This window comes from Thalassophryne amazonica, chromosome 4 (assembly GCF_902500255.1).
Source record: "Thalassophryne amazonica chromosome 4, fThaAma1.1, whole genome shotgun sequence".
NCBI lineage: Eukaryota > Metazoa > Chordata > Actinopteri > Batrachoidiformes > Batrachoididae > Thalassophryne > Thalassophryne amazonica.
This window is the reverse complement of record NC_047106.1, coordinates 46162817-46186558: the sequence shown is the minus strand read 5'-3', so window position 1 is coordinate 46186558 and position 23742 is coordinate 46162817. Positions and strand designations below refer to the sequence as shown.

The following is a 23742-nucleotide window of genomic DNA, read 5'->3' as shown; positions in this document are numbered from 1 at the left end:
GGAGTCCCTGGGAGGGGTACGAGATAGTGGGACTGGGAACTCCATTGTTCTCCTGGGGGACTTCAACGCCCGCATGGGCGGCAACAGTGAGACCTGGAGGGGGATGATCGGGAAGCAAGGCCTCCCCAATCTGAACCCGAGTGGTGTTCAGTTGTTGGATTTCTGTGCTAGGCACAGTTTGTCCATCACGAACACCATGTTCGAGCACAAGGGTGTCCATAAGTGCACGTGGCACCAGGACACCCTGAGCTGGAGGTTGATGATCGACTTTGTAGTCGTATCATCTGACCTTCTGCCACGTGTCTCGGACACTCGGGTGAAGAGAGGGGCTGAGCTGTCGACCGATCACCACCTGGTGGTGAGTTGGATCCGCTGGGAGGGGAGGAAGCCAGTCAGACCTGACAGGCCCAAATGTATCATGAGGGTCTGCCGGGAACGACTGGCGGAACCCTCTGTCAGCGAGGTCTTCAACTCCCACCTCCAGGAGAGCTTCTCCCAGATCCCGGAGGAGGTTAGAGACATGGAGTCCGAGTGGACCATGTTCTTCACCTCCATTGTTGATGCGGCTGCTCGTAGCTGTGGTCGCAGGGTCTCTGGTGCCTGTCGCAGAGGCAATCCCCGAACCCGGTGGTGGACGCCGGAGGTAAGGAATGCTGTCAAGCTGAAGAAGGAGTCCTACTTGTCTTTGTTGGCAGGTGAGACTTCGGAGGAAGCTGACAGGTACCGGCAGGCCAAGCATGCTGCAGCCTGTGTGGTCGCAGAGGCAAAAACTCTGGTCTGGGAGGAGTTCAGGGAGACCATGGAGGAGGACTATCGGTCGGCCTTGAAAAAATTCTGGCAAACCGTCCGATGCCTCAGGAGGCAGAAGCAGCTCTCCACCAACACTGTGTACAGTGCGGGTGGGGAGCTGTTGACCCTGACTGGGGATGTTGTCGGGCGGTGGAAGGAATACTTCGAGGATCTCCTCAATCCTATCATCACGTCTTCCGAAGAGGAAGCAGAGACTGGGGACTCAGAGGCGGACTAATCTATCACCCAGGTCGAAGTCACCGAGGTGGTTAGAAAGCTCCTCGGTGGCAAGGCTCCTGGGGTGGATGAAATCCGTCCGGAGTACCTTAAGTCTCTGGATGTTGTGGACTGTCTTGGTTGACACGTCTCTGCAACATCGCGTGGTGGTCGGGGACAGTGCCTCTGGATTGGCAGACTGGGGTGGTGGTCCCTCTGTTTAAGAAGGGGGACCGGAGGGTGTGTTCCAACTTCAGGGGGATCACACTTCTCAGCCTCCCCGGTACGGTCTATTGCAGAGTACTGGAGAGGAGAATTTGACCGATAGTCAAACCTCGGATTCAGGAGGAGCAGTGTGGTTTTGTCCTGGTCGTGGCACACTGGACCAGCTCGACACCCTCCATCGGGTGCTCGAGGGTTCATGGGAGTTCGCCCAACCAGTCCACATGTTTTGTGGATCTGGAGAAGGCGTTCAGCCGAGTCCTTCGAGACCCCCTGTGGGGGGTGCTCCGGGAGTACGGGGTCCTTTGTTAAGGGCTATCAGGTCCCTGTATGACCACAGCAGAAGCTTGGTTCGCATTGCCGGTAGTAAGTCAAGCCTGTTTCCAGTGCACGTTGGCCTCCGCCAGGGCTGCCCTTTGTCACCGGTTCTGTTCATTACCTTTATGGACAGAATTCCTAGGTGCAGTCAGGGTGTAGAGGGGGTCCAGTTTGGGAACCATAGAATCTTGACTCTGCTGTTTGCGGATGATGTGGTTCTGTTGGCTTGGTCAAATCAGGACCTTCAGTGTGCACTGGAGCGGTTTGCAGCAGAGTGTGAAGTGTCCGGGATGAAAATCGGCACCTCCAAATCCGAGGCTATGGCTCTCGACTGGAAAAAGGTGCTTTGCCCTCTTCAGGTCGTTGGAGTGTCCTTGCCTCAAGTGGAGGAGTTTAAGTATCTCAGGGTCTTGTTCACGAGAGAGGGACGGATGGAGCGTGAGATCGACAGACAGATCTGTGCAGCATCTGCAGTGATGCGGTCGCTTTATCGGACCATCGTGGTGAAGAGAGAGCTGAGCAGGGGGCAAGGCTCTCGATTTAGTGATCGATTAACGATTGGTAAATCCCTGGAGCTCCTCCGGTTCCCCCGGAGGAGCTGGGGGAGGTGTGTGTGGTTCGGGAGGTCTGGGCGGCTTTGCTTGAGCTGCTGCCCCCGAGACCCAACCTCAGATGAAGCGGAAGAAAATGGATAGATGAATGGATGAATGAAGACATAACACAGAAACAGAGAGTGACACGTTGGTCTGGGTGCTGAACGTACAGGAGGGCGTGTCTGCCAACAGCAGCTGAAGTTGAGATCTCTGCTTTTGGATGTCCCAGCTGGGGAACACGTACTGTATTTTGAAGGACATAAACTTACAACTGTCCTCCATGAGGCGTATGTCTCTGCCTGCTGTCCTCACGTGGACATACATAAAACATCTTTTGCCTTTGTGCCGGGCTGCAGCAGCTGCACACAGCGCACTTTGACAGGCTGTGGGCCGGCCCAACACGCGTGTCCATACATATAATTTCTCTTTTTTGAAACATACGTTTGTCTCCTTGTTGATTTTAAGCATTTCATGCTTCTATTATAAGACAGTGATTGTAGCACAGTGGTAAAGTTTCCGTCTGTTAATCAGAGCTTATGTAAAATGCAGGTTCGAATACCGTGAGTGGCTTTTTTTTTTTTTTTTTTTTTAATTTAACCAGGGTTATTTAACCGCAGGGTTCTGTATTGGGTCCCCTTTTATTTATTATTTATATCAACCCAGTGATTTTCATTAATTATACACCAATATCTCATCTATTAGTGTCTGGTGATTGCAGTAATTATTTATATACCTGGCTGGACATAATAAGACATAATGAGCGTGCACTGCTTCATTGGTAAATGGTAAATGTAAATGGTAAATGTAAATGGTAAATGGACTGCATTTATATAGTACTTTTCCATCTGCAGCAGATGCTCAAAGCGCTTTACACATCAATGCCTCACATTCACCCCGATGTCAGGCTGCTGCCATGCAAGGTACCCACTACACACCGGGAGCAACTAGGGGATTAAGGACCTTGCCCAAGGGCCCTTAGTGATTTTCCAGTAATGCTGGGATTTGAACCGAGGATCCTCTGGTCTCAAGCCCAACACTTAACCACGAGGCTGTCACCTCCCTTTCATTCATGTCTTTTCATGACTGTACGTCTGTGACCATGGGTCATATACAGAGGCACAGAGGGATCATACTTGTATTGTCCGCTTGATAAGAGGGATAAAATATTGGACACTGCTGTGTTTTTTATGGTGTGTAGTTCTTATTTTTGTTTCTCCACAGCAGTGGTAGCGATGTCCACATGTTCCAGCTGCTCTCACTGTGCTCATGCACGAGCGTGCACAAAACCATCGCAGCGAAATCATTCATGCCTGCCCGACCATGTGTCCCTCCCGATGTCGACTTGATGTTTTCGGGTTTCGCTCATTTGGGCTGTTTTGCCATGATTCACCCTGATTCCTACTTGTTCGTTTTTAACAGTAATACTAATGTCCTAGAAATGTTCTCTTTTTTACATTCAGATAGCCATTGACCAGGTTTAAGGTGCTTACTAGGTGTTACTTAGTTAGCTAGTTAATTAGATAGTTACACAGTTTTTAATGTTATCTAAAATCAACAGCTAGATGATTGAAACTTGGCCACAATTGAGTGTTCCAACAGGAGAGTGATCCTACACATCAAACCTGGTTGTGGGTTGGATAAACCAGGCTAATATTAAGGTTCTGGAATGGCCTTCCCTAAAGCCCCGACCTCAAACCTATTGAAAATATGTGTTCTACCCTGAAAAGCAGAGTTTGTGCCAGGAAACCAACCAATTTAAAGGAACTATACAAATTCTGCTGAGAAGAGTGGTCAAATATCCAGCCAGAATTATGCCAGAAGCTTGTTGATGGTGACCAAAAGCATCTGGTCAGGGTGCAGCTTGCTCAGGGACATTTAACCAAATATTAGTGTTATGTACAGTGGGGAAAATAAGTATTTGACCGCCTGTCAGTTTTGCAGGTTTTCCCACCTACAAAGAATTTTGTCCTGTTTCTTTATTGGCCCTTTACGGGACAATAAAGAAATTCTGATTCTGAAGAATGGAGAGGTCTGTAATTTTTATCGTAGGTACACTTCAACTGTGAGAGACAGAATCTAAAGAAAAAAAAAACAGAAAATCATATTGTGTGATTTTTAAATAGTTAATTTGCATTTTATTGCATAAAATAAGTATTTGACCCCCTACCAACCAGCAAGAATTCAGGCTCTCACAGACCTGTTACTTTTTCTTTAAGAAGCCCTCTTATTCTGCACTCTTTACCTGTATTAATTGCACCTGTTTGAACTTGTTACTTGTATAAAAGACACCTGTTCACACACTCAATCAATCACACTCCAACCTGTCCACCATAGCCAAGACCAAAGAGCTGTCTAAGGACACCAGGGACAAAACTGTAGACATGCACAAGGCTGGGATGGACTACAGGACAACAGGCAAGTAGCTTGGTAGAAGACAACAGCTGTTATGATTATTTATCAGAAAGTGGAAGAAACACAAGATGACTGTCAGTCTCCCACGGTCTGGGATTCCATGCAAGATCTCACTTTGTGGGGTAAGGATGATTCTGAGAAAGCTCAGAACTACACAGGTCAATGACCTGAAGAGAGCTGGAACTACAGTCACAAAGATTACATTAGTAACACATGATGCTGTCATGGTTTAAAATCCTGCAGAGCAGCAAGGCCCCCCTGCTCAAGCCAGCACATGTCCAGGCCCATTTGAAGTTCACCATTGACCATCTGGATGATCCAGAGGAGGCATGGGAGAAGGTAATGTGGTCAGATGAGACCAAAATAGAGCTTTTTGGAATCAACTCCACTTACCATGTTTAGAGGATGAGAACAACCAACCCCAAGAAAACCATCCCAACCGTGAAGCATGGGGGTGGAAACATCATACTCTGGGGGTGCTCTTCTGCAAAGGGGACAGGACGACTGCACCGTATTGAAGGGAGGATGGATGGGGTCATGTATTGCGAGATTTTGGCAAATAACCTCCTTCCCTCAGTAAGAGCATTGAAGATGGGTCATGGCTGGGTCTTCCAGCATGACAATGACCCCAAACACACAGCCAGGGCAAGTAAGGAGGGGCTCTGTAAGAAGCATTTCAAGGTCCTGGAGTGGCCTGGCCAGTCTCCAGTCCTGAACTCAATAGAAAATCTTTGGAGGGAGCTGAAACTCCAAACCTGAAATATTTGAAGATCTGTATGGTGGAGTGGACCAAAATCCCTGTTGCAGTGTGTGAAAACTTGGTCAAGAACTACAGGAAACGTCTGACCTCTGTAATGGCAGACAAATGTTTCTGTACTATTTGTTAAGCTCTGTTTTTCTAGGGGGTCAAATACTTATTTTATGGAATAAAATACAAATTAATTATTTAAAAATCATACAATGTCATTTACTGGATTTTTTTTTTTTTTTGTTAGATTCTGTCTCTCACAGTTGAAGTGTACCTACGATAAAAATTACAGACCTCTCCATTCTTTGTAGGCGGGAAAACCTGCAAAACTGACAGGGGGTCAAATAATTACTTTTCCCACTGTATACAAGGTCTGTGAGAAACGTATCTGACCTTTTTATTTTATGCAAAAAAATATGGATTTGATTCATATGTTTTTACGTCAGCCAAGCTTGAACCTTCATGCGCATGCGTGAGTTTTTTCATGCCTGTCGGTTGTGTCATTCGCCTGTGGGCAGGCTTTGAGTGAGCACTGGTCCACCCCTCTCGTTGTTTTTTCATTGCGAGGAAATGGCGGAATGATTTGGGCTTTGTTCCATCAGAATTTTTTTAGAAACTGTTAGAGACAGGCAGCTGGAAACCATTCAGAAAATTCACATGGCTTTCGGTGAAAATTTTATGGGCTTCACAGAGATTAAGGAGTGTTACTACTGCTTTAAGGATGGCCCACAATGGGGCACGGAGCTCCGAGCCGCGATCGACAGGCAGAAACCACCATTTCAGTTCTAAACGGATCGCTGTGTCGATCCGGGACCATCGTGTGCAATTTCTCTGGTTATCACAAGAGCTGGACATCAGTCATTGTCCAGCAGATTTCACTTTTAACAAGAGATTTTGTCATGGAAAGCCGCGCGGAGGCTTCGCACGTCACGACGGAGCCGCTGATGGAGCGAGACAAAGAACACCTCCGTTTTGGAGTGTCAGAGGACAAGTTGGGACATGCCTATCTCAGCTTCAGCTCCTATCTCTTGTTAAAAGTGAAATCTGCTGGAAAATAGCTGATGTCCAGCTCTTGTGATAACCAGTGAAATTGCACACGACGGTCCCGGATCGACACAGCGATCTGTTTAGAAATGAATGGTGGTTTCTGCCTGTCGATCGTGGCTCGGAGTGCGGCGCGCTGTGCGCCATTGTGGGCCGTCCTTAAAGCTGCAGTAACACTCCTTAATCTCTGTGAAGCCCATAAAATTTTCACCCAAAGCCATGTGAATTTTCCGAATGGTTTCCAGCTGCCTGTCTCTAACAGTTTCTGAAAAAATTCTGATGGAACAAAGCCCAAATCATTCCGACATTTCCTCACAATGAAAAAACGACGAGAGGGGTGGACCAGTGCTCACTCAAAGTCTGCCCACAGGCGAATGACGCAACCGACAGGCGTGAAAAAACTCAAGCATGCGCACGAAGGTTCAAGCTTGGCTGACGTAAAGACATATGAATCAAATCCATATATTTTTTGCATAAAATAAAAAGGTTGGATACTTTTCTCACAGACCTCGTATATTTGAGTCTGTATGTATAATTTTGACCCTGTGTGGATTAGAGAAGATCCAAAATAAATTTAAACGTGTGCACCCAGTTCTTGTTTTTAAAGGCATTAATGTTGTTTGCTGTACAAAATCATTCTACTCTGGCAAAAGAACAGTTCAAAGAAATCATTAAACACCCAGAATTACCATGACATTCATGCCCATGATGAGTGTACGTAAACATCCGGTCACAACTACAAACACACACCCCATTAACAACAATATTCTGCCATTGCTGCTTTGCAGACATGCAGAGTAAAAACCCTGCACCATCTTGTAAATGGATAGTTAGTGAATGCTGGATTGATGATGGATTAGAAGCAGGTGTTGTTGTCAGTGAGAGAGACCGAATGGTTCTGCACAATGAAGATCCTCCAGGCATGAACCTTGTTTTTGCTGTTAATACTTCCATTATATTTTGGATATTTGGAGCACATCTGGTTTTTTTGCATTCCTTGTGTGATTTTGCAGCACACATTATCAAATTAAATTGTTGCACATGCTGTAGCTTATATTTATGTTCTCTGTGCTTGCAAACATTTTCTTAATTTGCAAGCTGTTTTCTGATCCAGCTCCCTGTTGTAGAACTGATGCAGATTTTTTGTTGTTGTTGTTTGCTTTTGTGTTTTCTGCATATTCTAGTGTTGCCTTCATTTGAAAAGTGTTGTGGCCTGTACATTGTACAAGTCACCCAAATCTGAACAAGTAACCATCATGATAGTCTTTTTTTTTTTTTTTCAAAAAAAAAAAAAAAAAACTTGGTAAGAAGTTTTTGACTGGTGAAAGTGGGTGTGAAGATGAAACGTGAAGATGACTAAATTGTTTGTATTCAATGTAGTGAAATAGCAATAAGATGGAATAAGTAAGACTCAGAGTAAGGCCAGAATGAGAGAACATGCATCTCCCTCTGTATTTTCTCTCGCACACCATGAGCAGCACCCCCCCCCCCCCCCCCCCATCTCCCAATGGTCCGAGTGCAAAGGGCAAAGGGTCTCTGTGTCTGGAACCATTCACAGAACGTGAGAAAGGCTCATGTGCTTTTACCCATGGCACACATGCACGCACAGCACACAAGCGCACACTCAGACACATGCAAATTGTTTGCTGTGAAATGAGAACAGCTTGCTGCAGGAATCCTTTGTGGACTTCCTGTCTCACTGCTTAAATTTCAAACGCACATGCACATCTATACAGACAAGTTGTTCATTAGTTTTTCGTTTTTGCACTCAAATTGGATAAATTCAGGTTTTCTGTGTGCTGGATGTGAAGGTATGAAGTAAACTATTTATGCATTAAGAAGTCAAAGACACATAATTACTATGCATTGTTCATCTTATGTCTTAATTTGTATTTCATTAATGTTCAAGACTCCACACAACAAACAAATCCAAACCAAAAACACAATAACAAACATTCCAAACTATATACAAAATAGGGAGTGGTTTTCCGCATGTATCTTCTTCTTCTTTCGGCCGCTCCTGTTAGGGGTCGGCACAGCAGATCAATCATTTCCATTTCACCCTGTCCTCTGTATCGTCCTCTGTCACACCAGCCACCTGCATGTCCTCCCTCAGCACATCCATAAAATTCCTCTTTGACCTCCCTCTTCTCCTCCTGCCTGGTGGCTCCATCCTCAGCATCCTTCTTCCTATATACCCTGGGTCCCTCCTCTGCACATGTCCAAACCATCTCAGTCTCGCCTCTCTGACTTTGTCTGCAAACCGTCCCTCCTGAGCTGGCTCTCTGATATGTTCATTCCCAATCCTGTACATTCTCATCACTCACAAAGAGCATAATAACATCTTTAACTCTGCCACCTCCAGCTCTTTTTGTTAGTGCTACCGTCTCTCAGCCGTACAACATTGCTGGTCTCACTATTGTCTTATAAACTTTCTTCTTCACTCATGCAGATATTCTTTTGTCGCAAAGCACTAAAAAGAGGAACCAGCACACTTTGTCTCCACTCCTCAGGCATCCTCTCAATTTCCAAGATTTTATTAAACAGTCTGGTTAGAAATTCCACTGCCATCTCTCTGAGACATGTCCATGTCTTCACTGGAATGTCATCTGGAACAACTGCCTTTCCACTCTTCATCCTCTTCATAACTGCCCTCCCTTCATCCTTACTAATATGTTGTACTTCTTGATTTACTCTTGCCACATCATCCAGCCTTTTCTCTCTCTCATTTTCTTCATTGATCAGTTCCTCAAAATATTTCCTCCCCCTTCTCAACACACTCTCCTTGCTTGTCCTTACATTACCATCTGCATCTTTTACCACCCTAATCCTTCCAACTCTGTCGCTTTTGTCTGGCCAATCAGTACAAGTCCTTTTCTCCTTCCTTACTATTCAACTTCTTGTACAGTTCACAATATGCCTTTTCATTAGCTTTTGCCACTTCTCTTTTTGCCTTATGCCGCATCTTTAGCTTGCATCTCCTACAAAGAATGTAGTCCACCTGTGTGCATCTTTCTCCACTCTTATATGTCACCCTATGCGCCTCCCTTTTCTTAAAGTATGTATTCACCACAGCCGTTTCCATCCTTTTTACAAAATCAACTACCATTTGCCCTTCCACATTCCTGTCCTTGATACCATATCTGCCCATTACTTCCTCATCAACTCTGGACCATTCGCCAACATGCCCATTGAAGTCGGCTCCTATCACCACGCTTTCATATTTGGGGACACTCTCCACCACCTCATCTAACTCACTCCAGAAGTCTTTTTTCTTCTTCATCTCGCAACCTATCTTTGGGGCATATGCACTGATAATATTCATCATCACCCCTTCAACTTTGTTCTTCTGAGATTTAACAGGTTTTTTTATGAACTTACCAGAAATAGATTTAAAAATTGTGAACACAATGCTCAGTGAAAACCATCTTGTGCTATGGGATGTGGTCTGAAAAGCCATCAAAGAAATGGATCTCTGGACATAATTTCAATTCTCTGTCAGCTACAAGGTTCCTAAGGTTGACATAGCTGGGGTGGTAGTGGGGATGAGCTCCCACTATCTATAAAATGCTACAAATGGCATGCGTCTCTTGCGGCCACATCCTACTGGGAAAAGGCTATGGAAAAACAATCCAGACAGAAAATTCGGAGTGGAGCCCCACAGGCAGTATGTAGTCAGTTTTGGCTCCCATCTGGCAGCTCCTGCAGCCAAACCAGCCCCATTCATAATGCTTGCATTCCATAGGACTTTGCTGGTGAGGCTGAGATGGATGGATGGATGAGAATTATTGTCATTGTCATTACAAGTGCAACAACAACGAGATTATGTCCACACTCAAATTGCCACAAGTTCCTTAACTGCCTTCCACTGGGCTTGCCTTTTGATGCCCACTTCTTTCAGCGGCCTTGTAGTGGAATTTGCTACAAAGCCCCTACAGCCCACCTCCACTGGACACACCTTCACCTTCCAGCCCCGTTCCTCTCTCTCAGCTGCCACATTGGCATACCACAGCTTTTTTTCTTTCAAATGTCTCATCGATGGCATCCTTCAAAGGGACTTTCAGCTCAACTATGAAGACATCATGGCAAGAAAGAAAGTAAGACAAGTGGCACCTGGATCTAAAAGACTTGAACCTTTGTTCTCCTGCAGAGTTACAGGTATCTCCAAACTGTCCTTGTCCAGGGACCTCATGACTCCATAAGCTATTCCCAAGTGTCTCTTGATGTCAAAGGCTAAGGACCGAGAGACATGAACTTCACTGTTGAGATATATGAATGTCTCTAGATGTTCTACACATTCATATACACAAACACACTGACACATCACACAGCTTCTCAAGTACTTCTCTGAAAAGCACTCTGAGACATCAGGGAGATGCTGTTGAGGTTTGTCTCATGCTTGACAATGGAGATTGTCTTCTTGCAGGCTTTGATGTTTGCAGCCATCAACAACTGTGAACCACCTTATTGCAAAGATGTGACACCTGATAGTTCTGTTTTCACTTGATAAAAGCTGCATTTACAGATGCTGTCATATTTTGTGTTTTCATCTCTCATCTTCTCTCATTTGTTCCTTGCTGCTCCCTGTCCTAACTGTAGGAGATTATGGATCGTATCTATAAGAATGTGATGGCCAAAGTGGAGGAGATGACCTGTGTGCAGCGAACACTCTTCAACCTAGCATACAACTACAAGCTGGAACAGCTTAAAAAGGGATACAGTACTCCTCTTTGTGACAAGTATGTAAATATGAGATGAAGATAGTCATCAAAGTATTTGTTTTCATATTGTTTGCATTGTAATTTAATCCATCCTTCTGTCAGATCCCATGTAATCTTGACCGGCATATACACAATATAAAACAAGATCCTTCAGAGGATTAGTTCCAAAGTACTTCACAGAGACACCAGCATTGTTTAGAAGAACAGGTTCTTTCATGCATCATCTATGGAAACGCAATACCAGGCCCAAATTAATTATTCAGTCCTGATTATTTCAATCAGATGAGTAAAACTAGATTAGGAAAATCACCAGGGATTGCAACAAAAATGTAGAACATGGTGAATTTTAAATCAGCCACAACAGCACATGTGTAGTAGCTCATTGTTGAATATGGACAGTCAGAATCACAAGTAGTTGGACACAGATGATTTTTGTAATTTTGCCTGAATCCATCCGCTGACTTGTCAAAAGAAAACTTGCAATAAATGTGACAATTTGTAAAAAGAAAGTAAGTCCTGTATAGTCCATAAGGCCCTTTTGTGCCTATGCTTACACTGGGGCAAAAAAGTGTTTAGTCAGTCCCTGATTGTGCAAGTTCTCCTACATAGAAAGATGAGAGAGGTCTGTAATTTTCATCATAGGTACACTTCAACTATGAGAGACAAAATGAGAAAAAAAAAATCCAGGAGATCACATTGTAGGATTTTTAAAGAATTTATTTGTACGTTATGGTGGAAAATAAGTATTTGGTCAGTAACAAAAGTTCAACTCAATGCTTTGTAACATAATTTTTGTTGTCAATGACAGAGGTCAAACGTTTCCTGTAAGTCTTCACCAGGTTTGCACACACTGTAGCTGGTATTTTGGCCCATTCCTCCATGCAGATCTCCTCTAGAGCAGTGATGTTTTGGGGCTGTCGCTGAGCAACATGGACTTCCAACTCCCTCCACAGATTTTCTATGGGGTTAATGTCTGAAGACTGGCTTGGCCACTCCAGGACCTTGAAAGTCTTTTTACTGAGCCACTCCTTCATTGCCCGAGCAGTGTATTTGGATCATTGTCATGCTGGAAGACCCAGCCATGTTGCATCTTCAATGCTCTCACTGAAGGAAGGAGGTTTTTGGCTTAAAATCTCATGATACATAGCCACGTTCATTCTTCCCTTAATACGGGTCAGTCGTCTTGTCCCCTTTGCAGAAAAAACAGCCCCAAAGCATGATGTTTCCACCCTCATTCTTCACAGTAGATATGGTGTTCTTGGAATGCAACTCAGCATTCTTCTTCCTCCAAACATGACAAGTTGAGTTTTCACCTAAATGTTCTGTTGTGATTTCATCTCACCACATGATATTCTCCCAGTCCTCTTCTGGATCATCCATATGCTCTCTGGCAAACTTCAGATGGGCCCGTACATGTACTGGCTTAAGCAGAGGGACATGCCTGGCACTGCAGGATTTGAGTCCCTCTCTGTGTAGTGTGTAGCCTTTGTTACTTTGGTCCCAGCTCTCTGCAGGTCATTCATCAGGTCCCTCCGTGTAGTTCTGGGATTTTTGTTCACTGTTTTCATGATCATTTTGACCACACGGGATGAGATCTTGAGTGGAGCCCCAGATCGAGGGAGATTATCAGTGGTCTTGTATGTCTTCCATTTTCTTACAATTGCTCCCACAGTTGATTTATTCACACCAACCTGCTTGACTATTGTAGATTGACACTTCCCAGACTGGTGCACATCTACAATTTTCTTTCTGGTGTCCTTCGACAGCTCTTTGGTCTTGGCCATGGTTGAGTTTGGAGTCTGACTGTTTGAGGCTGTGGATAGGTGTCTTTTATACAGATAATGAGTTCCAACAGATGCCATTAATACAGGTACAGGTGAAGGCAAGAAGAGCTTCTTAAAGAAGAAGTTACAGGTCTGTGAGAGCCATAAATCTTGCTTGTTTGTGGGTGACCAAATACTTATTTTCCACCATAATTTACAAATAAATTCTTTAAAAATCCTTCAATGAGATTTTATGGATTTTTTTTTTTTCTCATTTTGTCTCTCATAGTTGAAGTGTACCTATGATGAAAATTACAGACCTCTCTCATCTTTCTATGTAGGAGAACTTACACAATCAGGAACTGACTAAATACTTTTTTACTCCACTGTATCCTCGGATTCTTTAACATGAAGCGGACGAAAGTCTGCAACAGCCCCTGGATGAGATGCAGATTACTTACCCAGCCAAAGCAGGTACCAATTTACAGCCAAGGACCCAAACAGGTAGCATGAGCAGGATTCATACTCAGATCTATATATTGGCATTTGAGCTTCTTATCCACTGGGCAACCTGTTCTATGATTTGACATGACTATTTGTATTAACAATAATATTTATATATAGTTTGTCCAATTACCTATGGCCTCTGAAAATGGGAGTTATTGTGTGTAAAAACATCTTCAGTTCCTAATCAGTTAATGTTGTATCCAACAGCATGCTTGATTTGTTTTGAGCCATTGCAGCGACATTTGTATAATTTAAAATGTTTTTAAAAAATTATACTTATAGTTATGCACTTTTCTCAGTCAGTACAAGATCATGTTTGTAGACCTGTGTTCATTAAATGTTCTCTTTGTCCATCCATCAAGGCTGGTGTTCAGAAAAGTATGCTCTCTACTGGGTGGACAGGTGAGAGTTTTGCTTTCAGGTGGAGCACCACTTTCTGCGGCCACGCAACGCTTTATGAACGTGTGCTTCTGCTGCCCGGTGGGGCAGGGATACGGCCTGACAGAAACCTGCGGGGCTGGAACCATCAGCGAGGGTAAGAGCCAATGAAAATATTATAATCTCATTCAAACAGAATGCACAAAATATTCAGGAAAAACAACAGAAAGAGCTCCAAATCCAGTTACTGCTAAGTTTGATAAAATAGAATAAAGAAATTATAAAAAAAAATTCATGCTTTGAAGTAAAATATCTGATTTCTTTTATGCAGAGGAAAAAAAAAAGGCTAATTTCTCTCAAATTTTGCGAAAAAATTGGTTGAAATCCATTTTAGCAAGCTCTTCACATTTGCCAAGATGAACCATCCAGCTGGCAGGTATTGCATATCAGGATGCAGATGAAGCAGCATGATTATTGTACAGATGTACCTCAGACTTTCACAATAAAAGTACACTCCAGAATATGAAGTTTTATCTCACGACCCCATAGATATCAGAGGTTTTGTGGGAGTGTGCAGTTGGCATGTTGACTGCTGGAATGTCCACCAGAGCTATCATCCCTGAACTAAATGTTCACATTGCTTCCATTTGGCATGCCATCCATATGGCTTCACAAATGCAATCAGTCAGTCCACAACCACCACATTTGGTTTCTTTAACTAATGGGGATCTATTTGCAACTCAGTTGCACATACAGTGAGGAAAATAAGTATTTGAACACCCTGCAATTTTGCAAATTCTCCCACTTAGAAATCATGGAGGGGTCTGAAATTTTCATCTTAGGTGCATGTCCACTGTGAGAGACATAATCTAAAAAAAAAAAAAATCTGGAAATCACAATGTATGAATTTTTTAATAATTTATTTGTACGTTACTGCTGCAAATAAATATTTGGACACCTACCAACCAGCAAGAATTCTGGCTCTCACAGACCTGTTAATTTTTCTTTAAGAAGCCCTCTTATTCTGCACCCTTTACCTGTATTATTTGCACCTGTTTGAACTTGTTACCTGTATAAAAGACACCTGTTCACACACTCAATCAATCACACTCCAACCTGTTCACCATAGCCAAGACCAAAGAGCTGTCTAAGGATACCAAGGGACAAAACTGTAGACCTGCACAAGGCTGGGATGGACAACAGGACAACAGGCAAGCAGCTTGGTAGAAGACAACAACTGTTACGATTATTTATTAGAAAGTGGAAGAAACACAGGATGGCTGTCAGTGTCCCTCAGTCTGGGATTCCATGCAAGATCTCACTTTGTGGGGTAAGGATGATTCTGAGAAAGCTCAGAACTACACAGGAGGACGTGGTCATTTACCTGAAAAGAGCTGGGATCACAGTCAGCTCCACTTACCATGTTCAGAGGATGAGAACAACCCCAAGAAAACCATCCCAACCTTGAAGCATGGAGGTGGAAACATCATACTCTGGGGGTGCTCTTCTGCAAAGGGGACAGGACGACTGCACCGCATTGAAGGGAGGATGGATGGGGTCATGTATTGCGAGATTTTGGCAAACAACCTCCTTCCCTCAGTAAGTGCATTGAAGATGGGTCATGGCTGGGTCTTCCCACATGACAATGACCCCAAACACACAGCCAGGGCAACTAAGGAGGGGCTCCGTAAGAAGCATTTCAAGGTCCTGGAGTGGCCTGGCCAGTCTCCAGACCTGAACTCAATAGAAAATCTTTGGAGGGAGCTGAAACTCCAAACCTGAAAGATCTGGAGAAGATCTGTATGGATGAGTGGACCAAAATTCCTGCTGCAGTGGGTGCAAACCTGGTGAAAAACTACAGGAAATGTTTGACCTCTGTAATTGCAAACAAAGGCTACTGTACCAAATATTAACATTGATTTTCACAGGTGTTCAAATACTTATTTGCAGCAGTAACATACAAATAAATTATTTAAAAAAATCATACATTGTGATAGGTTGGCTCTCACTGCGGTATTGTATCACTTCCTGTTCCGGAGCACAGCGGTGTTTTGCTGTATCTGTTAGCTGTTTAATCTGCGCAGTTAGATTGATCTAGTTATCTAGATAACGATTTGTTTCCCAGTGTTATCTTCACGTGCCTTAACTAAAGCACTCCTTCTGCTGAATCACCTCTAAATTATTTACACATTATTCACTTTGCGTGTTTTTAGGAATCCGCTAGCTTAGCGCAGCTACTAGCTCTTAGCCGGTTTAGCATGGCGGCTTCTCCTGTCTCTCCCGCACTTTTCTGCCCTGGGTGTGAAATGTTTAGTTATTCCTCGGCCTCCTTTAGCAGTAATGGTACTTGTAATAAGTGTAGCTTATTCGTAGCTTTGGAGGCCAGGCTGGGCGAATTGGAGACAAGGCTCCGCACCGTGGAAAATTCTACAGCTAGCCAGGCCCCTGTAGTCGGTGCGGACCAAGGTAGCTTAGCCGCCGTTAGTTCCCCTCTGGCAGATCCCGAGCAGCCAGGAAAGCAGGCCGACTGGGTGACTGTGAGGAGGAAGCGTAGTTCTAAACAGAAGCCCCGTGTACACCGCCAACCCGTTCACATTTCTAACCGTTTTTCCTCACTCGACGACACACCCGCCGAGGATCAAACTCTGGTTATTGGCGACTCTGTTTTGAGAAATGTGAAGTTAGCGACACCAGCAACCATAGTCAATTGTCTTCTGGGGGCCAGAGCAGGCGACATTGAAGGAAATTTGAAACTGCTGGCTAAGGCTAAACGTAAATTTGGTAAGATTGTAATTCACGTCGGCAGTAATGACACCCGGTTACGCCAATCGGAGGTCACTAAAATTAACATTGAATCGGTGTGTAACTTTGCAAAAACAATGTCGGACTCTGTAGTTTTCTCTGGGCCCCTCCCCAATCGGACTGGGAGTGACATGTTTAGCCGAATGTTCTCCTTGAATTGCTGGCTGTCTGAGTGGTGTCCAAAAAATGAGGTGGGCTTCATAGATAATTGGCAAAGCTTCTGGGGAAAACCTGGTCTTGTTAGGAGAGACGGCATCCATCCCACTTTGGATGGAGCAGCTCTCATTTCTAGAAATCTGGCCAATTTTCTTAAATCCTTCAAACCGTGACTATCCAGGGTTGGGACCAGGAAGCAGAGTTGTAGTCTTACACACCTCTCTGCAGCTTCTCTCCCCCTGCCATCCCCTCATTACCCCATCCCCGTAGAGACGGTGTCTGCTCCCAGACCACCAATAACCAGCAAAAATCTATTTAAGCATAAAAATTCAAAAAGAAAAAATAATATAGCACCTTCAACTGCACCACAGACTAAAACAGTTAAATGTGGTCTATTAAACATTAGGTCTCTCTCTTCTAAGTCCCTGTTGGTAAATGATATAATAATTGATCAACATATTGATTTATTCTGCCTTACAGAAACCTGGTTACAGCAGGATGAATATGTTAGTTTAAATGAGTCAACACCCCCGAGTCACACTAACTGTCAGAATGCTCGTAGCACGGGCCGAGGCGGAGGATTAGCAGCAATCTTCCATTCCAGCTTATTAATTAATCAAAAACCCAGACAGAGCTTTAATTCATTTGAAAGCTTGACTCTTAGTCTTGTCCATCCAAATTGGAAGTCCCAAAAACCAGTTTTATTTGTTATTATCTATCGTCCACCTGGTCGTTACTGTGAGTTTCTCTGTGAATTTTCAGACCTTTTGTCTGACTTAGTGCTTAGCTCAGATAAGATAATTATAGTGGGTGATTTTAACATCCACACAGATGCTGAGAATGACAGCCTCAACACTGCATTTAATCTATTATTAGACTCTATTGGCTTTGCTCAAAATGTAAATGAGTCCACCCACCACTTTAATCATATCTTGTTCTGACTTATGGTATGGAAATAGAAGACTTAACAGTATTCCCTGAAAACTCCCTTCTGTCTGATCATTTCTTAATAACATTTACATTTACTCTGATGGACTACCCAGCAGTGGGGAATAAGTTTCATTACACTAGAAGCCTTTCAGAAAGCTCTGTAACTAGGTTTAAGGATATGATTCCTTCTTTATGTTCTCTAATGCCATATACCAACACAGTGCAGAGTAGCTACCTAAACTCTGTAAGTGAGATAGAGTATCTCGTCAATAGTTTTACATCCTCATTGAAGACAACTTTGGATGCTGTAGCTCCTCTGAAAAAGAGAGCTTTAAATCAGAAGTGCCTGACTCTGTGGTATAACTCACAAACTCGCAGCTTAAAGCAGATAACCCGTAAGTTGGAGAGGAAATGGCGTCTCACTAATTTAGAAGATCTTCACTTAGCCTGGAAAAAGAGTCTGTTGCTCTATAAAAAAGCCCTCCGTAAAGCTAGGACATCTTTCTACTCATCACTAATTGAAGAAAATAAGAACAACCCCAGGTTTCTTTTCAGCACTGTAGCCAGGCTGACAAAGAGTCAGAGCTCTATTGAGCCGAGTATTCCTTTAACTTTAACTAGTAATGACTTCATGACTTTCTTTGCTAATAAAATTTTAACTATTAGAGAAAAAATTACTCATAACCATCCCAAAGACGTATCGTTATCTTTGGCTGCTTTCAGTGATGCCGGTATTTGGTTAGACTCTTTCTCTCCGATTGTTCTGTCTGAGTTATTTTCATTAGTTACTTAATCCAAACCATTAACATGTCTATTAGACCCCATTCCTACCAGGCTGCTCAAGGAAGCCCTACCATTATTTAATGCTTCGATCTTAAATATGATCAATCTATCTTTGTTAGTTGGCTATGTACCACAGGCTTTTAAGGTGGCAGTAATTAAACCATTACTTAAAAAGCCATCACTTGACCCAGCTATCTTAGCTAATTATAGGCCAATCTCCAACCTTCCTTTTCTCTCAAAAATTCTTGAAAGGGTAGTTGTAAAACAGCTAACTGATCATCTGCAGAGGAATGGTCTATTTGAAGAGTTTCAGTCAGGTTTAGAATTCATCATAGTACAGAAACAGCATTAGTGAAGGTTACAAATGATCTTCTTATGGCCTCGGACAGTGGACTCATCTCTGTGCTTGTTCTGTTAGACCTCAGTGCTGCTTTTGATACTGTTGACCATAAAATTTTATTACAGAAATTAGAGCATGCCATAGGTATTAAAGGCACTGCGCTGCGGTGGTTTGAATCATATTGTCTAATAGATTACAATTTGTTCATGTAAATGGGGAATCTTCTTCACAGACTAAAGTTAATTATGGAGTTCCACAAGGTTCTGTGCTAGGACCAATTTTATTCACTTTATACATGCTTCCCTTAGGCAGTATTATTAGACGGTATTGCTTAAATTTTCATTGTTATGCAGATGATACCCAGCTTTATCTATCCATGAAGCCAGAGGACACACACCAATTAGCTAAACTGCAGGATTGTCTTACAGACATAAAGACATGGATGACCTCTAATTTCCTGCTTTTAAACTCAGATAAAACTGAAGTTATTGTACTTGGCCCCACAAATCTTAGAAACATGGTGTCTAACCAGATCCTTACTCTGGATGGCATTACCCTGACCTCTAGTAATACTGTGAGAAATCTTGGAGTCATTTTTGATCAGGATATGTCATTCAAAGCGCATATTAAACAAATATGTAGGACTGCTTTTTTGCATTTACGCAATATCTCTAAAATTAGAAAGGTCTTGTCTCAGAGTGATGCTGAAAAACTAATTCATGCATTTATTTCCTCTAGGCTGGACTATTGTAATTCATTATTATCAGGTTGTCCTAAAAGTTCCCTAAAAAGCCTTCAGTTAATTCAAAATGCTGCAGCTAGAGTACTAACGGGGACTAGAAGGAGAGAGCATATCTCACCCATATTGGCCTCTCTTCATTGGCTTCCTGTTAATTCTAGAATAGAATTTAAAATTCTTCTTCTTACTTATAAGGTTTTGAATAATCAGGTCCCATCTTATCTTAGGGACCTCGTAGTACCATATCACCCCAATAGAGCGCTTCGCTCTCAGACTGCAGGCTTACTTGTAGTTCCTAGGGTTTGTAAGAGTAGAATGGGAGGCAGAGCCTTCAGCTTTCAGGCTCCTCTCCTGTGGAACCAGCTCCCAATTCAGATCAGGGAGACAGACACCCTCTCTACTTTTAAGATTAGGCTTAAAACTTTCCTTTTTGCTAAAGCTTATAGTTAGGGCTGGATCAGGTGACCCTGAACCATCCCTTAGTTATGCTGCTATAGACTTAGACTGCTGGGGGGTTCCCATAATGCACTGAGTGTTTCTTTCTCTTTTTGCTCTGTATGCACCACTCTGCATTTAATCATTAGTGATTGATCTCTGCTCCCCTCCACAGCATGTCTTTTTCCTGGTTCTCTCCCTCAGCCCCAACCAGTCCCAGCAGAAGACTGCCCCTCCCTGAGCCTGGTTCTGCTGGAGGTTTCTTCCTGTTAAAAGGGAGTTTTTTCCTTCCCACTGTAGCCAAGTGCTTGCTCACAGGGGGTCGTTTTGACCGTTGGGGTTTTACATAATTATTGTATGGCCTTGCCTTACAATATAAAGTGCCTTGGGGCAACTGTTTGTTGTGATTTGGCGCTATATAAAAAAAAAAATTGATTGAAATTGATTGATTTCCGGATTTTTTTTTTTTTTTTTTTAGATTATGTCTCTCACAGTGGACATGCACCTAAGATGGAAATTTCAGACCCCTCCATAATTTCTAAGTGGGAGAACTTGCAAAATCGCAGGGTGTTCAAATACTTATTTTCCTCACTGTATGTGCAATGATCAGATTTTTGATATGCCACACAGTCAGGTGGGTGGATGATCTTGACAAAGCTGAAGTACTCACACTTCACTTTAACAATTTTTTTGAATAAAACTAGAGGGAAATAAACCTTGCAGAAGAAGACTTAGACATTTTACTTCAAATCATGCAGAATGGGAGTGAAAATGGAATTGTTGCATTTGTATTATTTTTGGCTATTTCTTTTGTATCACCACAAAACCTGGTAATACAAGCTTCTGAAAAAGGCTTCTGTGTGTGTGTGTGTGTGTGTGTATATATATATATATATATATATATATATATATGTATATATATATATGTATATATATATATATATATATATATATATATATTGATATAGTTTTTTTTCTTTTTTTTTTTTTTACCAGATTTTTCCCATGCCAAATTAACTTAATCAGCAGAGCAACACACTGTCCATCTGTCTGCTCTGCGGTCAGCTGAGCCATGAATACCACTGTTTAATGGTTGTTCCTTTGTGATGCAGTTTCCATGGCAAGGGAGCAAATGAGGTCGTATTGCCATGGAAATGAATGCTGTGTCTTAATGTTTTTGTTCTTAATCACACTTGTATATCTGTTTGTCTTCTGATCCAGCATGGGATTATAGCACTGGGAGAGTGGGTGGGCCAGTGGTTTGCTGTGAGATCAAGCTCAAGGACTGGCTGGAGGGTGAGAAAGGAGATTCACACTTATTATTGTTGTTATCGCTGTAACTTTGGCTTCTATCGTGCCTATCAAGGGGCCCAAGGGCACTTTATACAGAATAAACAGAACAACACTGATCAGGGTGAGAAGTGATGACACACCAGCTTCCTCTAAGTTTAATATAGACAAACACCTTCATGCCTGCTATCAGTTTAGAGCTGTCAATTCACCTAATCAGGCATGTTATTGGACATTTTCTTATCAGGTGATGCATTTGTGTAACAGTAGATATGTTGTAAAGTTCATACTTGTATCATTGTATGATACTTGTATCACTTGTATCATTGTATGTGGTGGTTGGCTCTCACTGCGGTATTGTATCACTTCCTGTTCCGGAGCACAGCGGTGTTTTGCTGTATCTGTTAGCTGTTTAATCTGCGCAGTTAGATTGATCTAGTTACCTAGCTAACGATTTGTTTCACAGTGTAATCTTCACGTGCCTTAACTAAAGCACTCCCTCTGCTGAATCACCTCTAAATTATTTACACATTATTCACTTTGTGTGTTTTTAGGAATCCGCTAGCTTAACGCAGCTACTAGCTCTTAGCCGGTTTAGCATGGCGGCTTCTCCTGTCTCTCCTGCACTTTTCTGCTCTGGGTGTGAAATGTTTAGTTAGTAGCTTTGGAGGCCAGGCTGGGCGAATTGGAGACTCGGCTCCGCACCGTGGAAAATTCTACAGCTAGCCAGGCCCCTGTAGTCGGTGCGGACCAAGTTAGCTTAGCCGCCGTTAGTTTCCCTCTGGCAGATCCCGAGCAGCTGGGAAAGCAGGCCGACTGGGTGACTGTGAGGAGGAAGCGTAGTTCTAAACAGAAGCCCCGTGTACACCGCCAACCCGTTCACATTTCTAACCGTTTTTCCCCACTCGACGACACACCCGCCGACTCTGTTTTGAGAAATGTGAAGTTAGCGACACCAGCAACCATAGTCACTTGTCTTCCGGGGGCCAGAGCAGGCGACATTGAAGGAAATTTGAAACTGCTGGCTAAGGCTAAGCGTAAATTTGGTAAGATTGTAATTCACGTCGGCAGTAATGACACCCGGTTACGCCAATCGGAAGTCACTAAAATTAACATTGAATCGGTGTGTAACTTTGCAAAAACAATGTCGGACTCTGTAGTTTTCTCTGGGCCCCTCCCCAATCGGACCAGGAGTGACATGTTTAGCCGCATGTTCTCCTTGAATTGCTGGCTGTCTGAGTGGTGTCCAAAAATGAGGTGGGCTTCATAGATAATTGGCAAAGTTTCTGGGGAAAACCTGGTCTTGTTAGGAGAGACGGCATCCATCCCACTTTGGATGGAGCAGCTCTCATTTCTAGAAATCTGGCCAATTTTCTTAAATCCTCCAAACCGTGACTATCCAGGGTTGGGACCAGGAAGCAGAGTTGTAATCTTACCTCTCTGCAGCTTCTCTCCCCCTGCTATCCCCTCATTACCCCATCCCCATAGAGACGGTGCCTGCTCCCGGACCACCAATAACCAGCAAAAATCTATTTAAGCATAAAAATTCAAAAAGAAAAAATAATATAGCACCTTCAACTGCACCACAGACTAAAACAGTTAAATGTGGTCTATTAAACATTAGGTCTCTCTCTTCTAAGTCCCTGTTAGTAAATGATATAATAATTGATCAACATATTGATTTATTCTGCCTTACAGAAACCTGGTTACAGCAGGATGAATATGTTAGTTTAAATGAGTCAACACCCCCGAGTCACACTAACTGCCAGAATGCTCGTAGCACGGGCCGAGGAGGAGGATTAGCAGCAATCTTCCATTCCAGCTTATTAATTAATCAAAAACCCAGACAGAGCTTTAATTCATTTGAAAGCTTGTCTCTTAGTCTTGTCCATCCAAATTGGAAGTCCCAAAAACCAGTTTTATTTGTTATTATCTATCGTCCACCTGGTCGTTACTGTGAGTTTCTCTGTGAATTTTCAGACCTTTTGTCTGACTTAGTGCTTAGCTCAGATAAGATAATTATAGTGGGCGATTTTAACATCCACACAGATGCTGAGAATGACAGCCTGAACACTGCATTTAATCTATTATTAGACTCAATTGGCTTTGCTCAAAATGTAAATGAGTCCACCCACCACTTTAATCATATCTTAGATCTTGTTCTGACTTATGGTATGGAAATTGAAGATTTAACAGTATTCCCTGAAAACTCCCTTCTGTCTGAACATTTCTTAATAACATTTACATTTACTCTGATGGACTACCCAGCAGTGGGGAATAAGTTTCATTACACTAGAAGTCTTTCAGAAAGCGCTGTAACTGTTATGTGTCGACGCGGGTTGAGGAGCCGACCTGCATCTGACAGAACCCAGCGCTAAAACAACCAGAAAGCTGTTCCAATAACAAAACAATTTATTTTTCCACCCTTTGGTGCATAACAAAGTGTACAAACAAAAGCTGCGTCAGTCTGGCGGAGTGAAGGATGGCACGCTCTCCAGCGCCCAAAAGGATCGAAGCCCGGCGCTTCTGGACCCACGTTCACCGCCAAACACCCCC

The 23742-nt window shown here is 43.1% G+C and overlaps 1 protein-coding gene across 3 annotated transcripts in view; it reads left to right on the top strand.

Annotated features, from left to right (window-relative positions):
• acsl3a (acyl-CoA synthetase long chain family member 3a) overlaps positions 1–23742 on the top strand; it is a 110365-nt gene that overhangs the window by 66210 nt on the left and 20413 nt on the right. For 2 of the 3 annotated variants that reach the window (XM_034167823.1, XM_034167822.1), the window contains 3 exons: positions 10942–11081; positions 13696–13868; positions 21118–21192. In XM_034167823.1, the coding sequence (XP_034023714.1) occupies positions 10942–11081; positions 13696–13868; positions 21118–21192 (388 nt within the window). The remainder of the gene's footprint in view (positions 1–10941; positions 11082–13695; positions 13869–21117; positions 21193–23742) is intronic. The other variant, XM_034167824.1, reaches the window with a different exon arrangement.